A 6,022-nucleotide genomic window follows, 5' to 3' on the forward strand; every position below is an offset into this window, starting at 1 on the left:
AGAGGTGAAAAAATATACCCATCAAGGATACTCAGAAGAAGCTAAAACATGAATGACACTTCATTATTATTGAATAAAGACAGTAATATATAATATGACATTCTCTGCTTAAATGTGGATCTAGGTCACTTGCTGCACAATATCCAAAAAGCATCAACCACAAAGGAATTGAATGCAACAGTTGTTATTGGGTCCAATACTCAGGTGCTGCATTTATACTTTTAGTAAATATAAAGGTAGTTGGCTTTTTTCGTTTGAACATTTGTAATGCAGCACTTTTTTAATATACCCTACACCTAATTTGAAAAATGATAATTTAACTTCAAGGTGAGTTGGACGTATTTGCAAAAACATTATTAAAATATTTTCTACAGTATCTGCTAAAGTGTCTTGTATTTTTTTCATCAGCTTTTTCCAGGTATTTTTAAAATCAAGAATGTGTGCACAGATGTTTCTTACCCCTGTATATAATCAACCATATGACTGTATGTTTTAGTTTTTTGTATAAACCATTAAACCTTTTAATGCCAAATAATTTGGGTTTATTGTCCTTTAAGCTGCCTAAGGTGTGCTATGTGATTTGTTTTTAAATTAGAACAGACAGAGTCAATAAATATGACAGATGCAGTTATAATTTGATTGGAGTACATTCAATTTTTCAATGCCATTGTGTCTGTGAAGACATACAGTATGTTATACCTTCCCACCTTATGCAACTCCTTCATATATTAATACTAATACCTTTGGGTCAGTTGTGACTCTTACAACAGAGTCATCTGTTGTGATGACTCTGGTGCTTAAGGTGTTGGCCAACTGTATCACCCTGCAACTCACAACTGGCAGCCCACTGAAGCTAAGCAAGTGTGAGCCTGGTAGTACCTGGATGGGAGACCTCCTGGGCAACTAAGGTTGCTGCTGGAAGAGGTGTTAGTGGAGCCAGCAGGGGGTGCTCACCCTGCGGTCTATGTGGGTCCTATTGCCCCAGTATAGTGATGGGGACACTATAGTGTAAACAGGTGCCGTCCTTCAGATGAGATGTAAAACAAAGGTCCTGACTCTCTGTGGTCATTAAAAATCCCAGGGTGTTTTTCGAAAAGAGTAGGGGTGTAACCCCAGCATCCTGGCCAAATTTCCCATTGGCCCTTACCAATCATGGCCTCCTAATAATCCCTATCTATGATTTGGCTTCATTACTCTGCTCTTCTTCCCACTGAAGTTCTGGCGCACTATGTCACATCATCCAGGTGGATGCTGCACATTGGTGGTGGTGGAAAGGAGTCCCCATTACCTGTAAAGTGCTTTGAGTGGAGTGTCCAGCAATTATTATTATTATTAATACTGAAAGAATACAGTAGTAATGGATTAGTGTGCATTAAGTAGATCATGGCAAACTCCATCTTACTTTGTTGCATCCAGTCAAATGATACAGCAGTTTATTCATGTCTAGTGTTCAGTTGTCAGCACAACCAGTGTCTACCTGTTAATCAAAAAGGCCTGAAAGCATCCTAAGTCTAAGAAAAAAAATAATTTCACAAGAGATCATTGATTGTCCACTTTAATAATCACTAACAGTTTCATCCATAAGATGAAAGACAAATTGACTTTTAAAGTGCCTGAAAGACTAACAGTGCTGAAAGTGTGATCTGGCCATTTTCAAAAACAGAAATGTGTTCTGAAATGGTGCCCTCAGCAACACTAGATCAATATAGGCATTTAACTGTCACTTACCATACTGTACACAGTGATATGACCTTGGACGGGCCCCATGCTGGTGTGGCAGTTCGCATCAGGTCCCAGGTTTAGTTGCATGCTGGGTTACCTTCTGTGTGGAGTTTGCATGATTTACACCCGGTGCTCTGATTTCTCCTGGTTTCCTTTTGCAAACCCAAAGCCACTCTGACTAGGTTGCTTGATATCTTCAACTTGTCTCCCACAAGTGGGAGTGAATGCCTTGAAATGGACTGGCGTGTTGCCCAGGGTTTATCCTGCCTGCTGTCCATTATCTCTCCCACAACCCTGTACTGGAGAATTAGAAAATGGATTGGATGATGTTCATCTATGTTACTCTGTTCCTCACATGAAAGACAGCCCAAGTTGCCATTTACTCAGTAGATAAATTCTAAAGCAGAGTTTTCCTCTTTTATTTCAAATCTGCCATCAGCTGAAATCACACTGAGGTTATTTGACTCTTAATCTGGACTATTTAAAAATTCAGATACTTAATTTGTCATTAAAATAACCTGCCTTAAAACACAGCCACAGCACTGACTCAAATCAGTGCATTTACAGATAAATTTCAATTCCACCTATGAATTGTGCAACACCGACCCCTTGTGGCCACAAATGAGTTATTTCAGTCCCCTCAAAAGAAATGACAAAATTGGACATTAGAGACCTATAATATCTTTGCGTTTGTATAAAACTTTTTCTGGACACTCCACTCAAAGCTCTTTAGAGGGACTCCCCTCCACCACCACCAATGTGCAGCCCTATGTGATGCGACGGCAGCCATAGTGCACCAGTACACTCACCACACAACAGCTAACAGTGGGAAGGAGAACACAGTGATGAAGCCAGTTCATAGATGGGGATAATTAGGAGGATATGATTTTTGAGGCCAGGGGGAAATTTGGCCAGGACACCAGGGTAACACCCCTACTTTTTTTGAAAAATGCCCTGAGATTTTGAATGACCACAGAGAGTTAGGTTTTATGTTTCCTCCGAAAGATGGCGCCTTTTTGCAGTATAGTGTCCCCATCACCATACTGGGGCATTAGGACCCACACAGACCACAGGGTGAGTGCCCCCTGCTGGCCCCACTAACACCTCTTCCAGCAGCAACGTTAGCTTTTCCTAGTAGGGCTTCTTCATCCAGGTACTAACCAGGCTCACACCTGCTTAGCTTCAGTATTCCCAAATCAAAACAGGAAATTCATGTTGCTGTTAGCAGCCAGTAATGATTAAGTTTGCTCTTTTCTATTGTATTTGGTACTTTGCAAATACAAAACAAAACGTGTACCTGATTTTGTAGTTTGTTCATTCAAGCATGGACATTTGGAAATGTGTGTTTGGGAGACATTTGTAGTTCCCACAAAGTGTACAAACATGTAATTTAATTTTTGAGAAAGCATCAACCTGTGACTAATGAATGTTTTTACAGTATATTACTTTAGAATGACAGGTTTTTCCTGATATTCTTGGTCTTGGTCTTTCAACAAGCAGCAAGTGTACATGCATTATTCAAAAAAAGTATTTTAATATTTAATAACAGAATGACATCAATTTTGAGAAAACCTTCACAAGATTTTTCTGTCATATTAACAGAAAGAGCCAAAACTGAAACATACAGTATGCTAAGACAACTTTGTTCTGTGTGTGCTCTGCAGATAACCAGAGGGCAGAACAAAACATGACAGCACTTTTTAAAGTTGTCAAGGAAAAGTACTATGCAGTGGGCACACAAAGTTAAACAAAAAAGCTTTGTTTTAATGGTCACCTTGTGTGACTAATAATCTTTTTTTATTTTCAGTACCAGTACCATTTTTGTTATTGACATGGAAAGCTATTGTCTCGAAAACAGCTTTAAAATATCTAAATTCATTTTTTTTTAAATCTGGCTTTCTTGAAGTTGCTCACAGCGTGATCTGCTCTCTGTGTCTTCTACTCGGACACTGGCTGACAGCTACTGTCCAGGATCCGTCGCTTCTCCAAAAGCGGGTCGGAGAGAACCACGAAGTGGCACTTCAGGCTCTGAAAGACAGATGTTCTCGTCAAACACACACGGGCTTTGTGGGATTTTTGAATGCGCTACTATAACATTTTAAATCCTTTAAAACCAGAAATGTTTTGCTGTCACTCCTTATTGCCTGCGCGTAATTCTACAAGATTTAAAACATCCTACTAGAATCCTCACCACTAAAGGGAAGTTGTTGGTTTGCGACTATTCTGAAAATGGGCTCCAGGTGCACACAGGAGTAAGAAAGCTGTGCAAAACGTCCTGCTGTTTAACAACATTCAAGCGCACATTTTCTTTTTGTTTCTCGGTATATTGCCGCGGCCATTGTATCCAGTCTAGCGCCGCATCGTTGGCACAGACGGGGGGCCTAGCCGCGCTGATAGCACACCGACATATTCAAGATGGTGCAGCGGTTTATTGGTCGACTTTCTCAGGTGATGTGAGGCAGAAATTGACCACCCCACACGCTCACTCCCGCCGTATATAAAAAGGACACAACGCAGTGACAGTGGGAGTTTCGGTGCCGTGGTGATCAGCGTTACCATTTTGCTCTGCTCAAGCACCTGTTGGACATTATGGTCTTTATTTTCTCAGATATATTCACGGTGTCTAGAGTTAAGACAGAATTGCAAGCCTTGTTTCATATTCATTTATATACTGTACATGTACTGTATATGCCAATACATTGTCGTTTAAAATGACGGCCTGGGCATTGAATGGAGCAATCTTAGCGCAGTAATCTTCCTCATACTGTACTGTATACACTGTACCTCTGCAGTGTCCCATCTGGGATTTGAATCCAGCACCCAGCAGTTCAGACTCTCGAAAGTGAAAGACTGCGCCGCACTACTGCTTTGAAACTTGCTAAGAAATGACGGGTTCCGTCACAACATTCAATATTAGATATCCAAAAATGTATATCGATTTACTCCTGTTGTGTCCTGACGTGTGCCTTGAGTGTGCTCAGTGTACTCTCGCAGGTCTAAAAACGCATCATTGACATTATCAGGTTCATCGGCCTCACCCTGGCTTCTCCAGGCGCGGTGAAAAGGACACAGGATTCCAAGTCAGGAGTCTTCCCGTTCTCGCACCGAGTCCTTCCCAGCTCCACGTCCATGGTGTATTTTATTCCCCCGTCAATCTGAAGGAAAAAATAACATGCAGTGTTACAAAATATATTCTCTGCATCACTTTTAAACATAATTAAAATGTCTCAAAGGTATTGTTACAATTCCAATAACGGCTATTGAGGTAGGATTTTTAATTGATAGTGTAACGCCCTCGCCTGGTGGTGAGGAGGAAGCGCCCCCTAGGCGCTCGTAGTACCGCTGGGCATGATGGGAGTGGTAGCCGGGAAGAGTCTGAGGGTCAGCACGGTGACCAGCGGCTGACCCTACAGTACCTGTGTAAATAATGTCCTAGTAATTCTAGTGCCCTGTGTAGTCCTGTAAAAGTAGAGTGTGTTGTTAGGTAATTACCACCCTAACTGTGTGTACGTGTTCGTCAGTCTCCTCATGTGTGTGTAGATCCTGTGTTTGGTTTTGGTGTGGTTGTTAAATAAAGTCAGTGCTTCGTTAATCGCGTCTCCACTGTTCTTTAGTTCTGAAAAACCTGCAAACGCTACAATAGTAACATCGGTGTATTTTAAGCATTTATTTCCAATTAGTTTCGTGGGAGTTCCTTAATTATTGTTCGTGTTTATAACTATGTTCCAATGGTTTTTTTATACTGTATATCTGAAAGAGTAGTTTTCTAGAGCATAGGATCTGCATGTGTTATTAACCCTGAAAATTCCGCCTTAACGCATGTGAAGAACCGTCTTACAAAATCTTAGTTTAATAAGAACGATATTTTTTATTTTGCGAAACATTTATTAAAATATGCACGCGTTAGTTCTTTAGTGCTGTATCTTTAGAAGATGATCTACATAAACGCTCACTGAGCGGCGAATCCAAGAGACTGTCAAAAACGAAGCGACGTTCAATAGTCAAGAATATCGCAGTTCTTCAAACTGCAGGGCTCACCTGAACCTGGACGTCGAGGACGGCGGTGACTTTATAGATGTACTTGTCCTCAGAGCGCAGGTTGTAGTAAACCGTGGCGTAAACAGCCGCCCCCCACACCCCCTGGCTGTTCGGGTCCACAGGCAGAGGCGGAGCCACGGGTCCAGCAGAGGCGCGGAGCACCGCCACGGCGAGGAAAGCGGACAGCTGCACAGCAAGGAGAGCCATGTGGAGTGATCAGGAAACCCTGGGAGAAGAGTGTGTTGTATGTGGAGAAAGATAC

At 41.6% G+C, this 6,022-nt stretch overlaps 1 protein-coding gene across 1 annotated transcript; it reads right to left on the minus strand.

Annotated features, from left to right (window-relative positions):
* Positions 1-3,236: 3,236 nt before the first annotated feature.
* Positions 3,237-6,022, minus strand: LOC148676576 (cystatin-like). The gene is made up of 3 exons (XM_088608932.1): positions 5,761-6,022; positions 4,761-4,877; positions 3,237-3,750 (listed from the first exon to the last, which is right to left on the minus strand). Exons 1-3 carry the CDS (start codon positions 5,965-5,967, stop codon positions 3,661-3,663), a joined length of 414 nt encoding a protein of 137 aa, XP_088465058.1. The 5' UTR covers positions 5,968-6,022; the 3' UTR covers positions 3,237-3,660.

This window comes from Lepisosteus platostomus, chromosome 2, assembly GCF_059453375.1.
Source record: "Lepisosteus platostomus isolate fLepPlt1 chromosome 2, fLepPlt1.hap1, whole genome shotgun sequence".
Taxonomy (NCBI): Eukaryota; Metazoa; Chordata; class Actinopteri; order Semionotiformes; family Lepisosteidae; genus Lepisosteus; species Lepisosteus platostomus.

Coding starts and splice junctions, on each gene's coding strand:
- LOC148676576 (XM_088608932.1), bottom strand. CDS start 5,967: ATGGCTCTCCTTGCTGTGCAGCTGTCCGCTTTCCTCGCCGTGGCGGTG. Junction 4,878..5,760: donor TCCTCGACGTCCAGGTTCAG/GTGAGCCCTGCA, acceptor TTTTTCCTTCAG/ATTGACGGGGGAATAAAATA. Junction 3,751..4,760: donor CCGCGCCTGGAGAAGCCAGG/GTGAGGCCGATG, acceptor TCTGTCTTTCAG/AGCCTGAAGTGCCACTTCGT.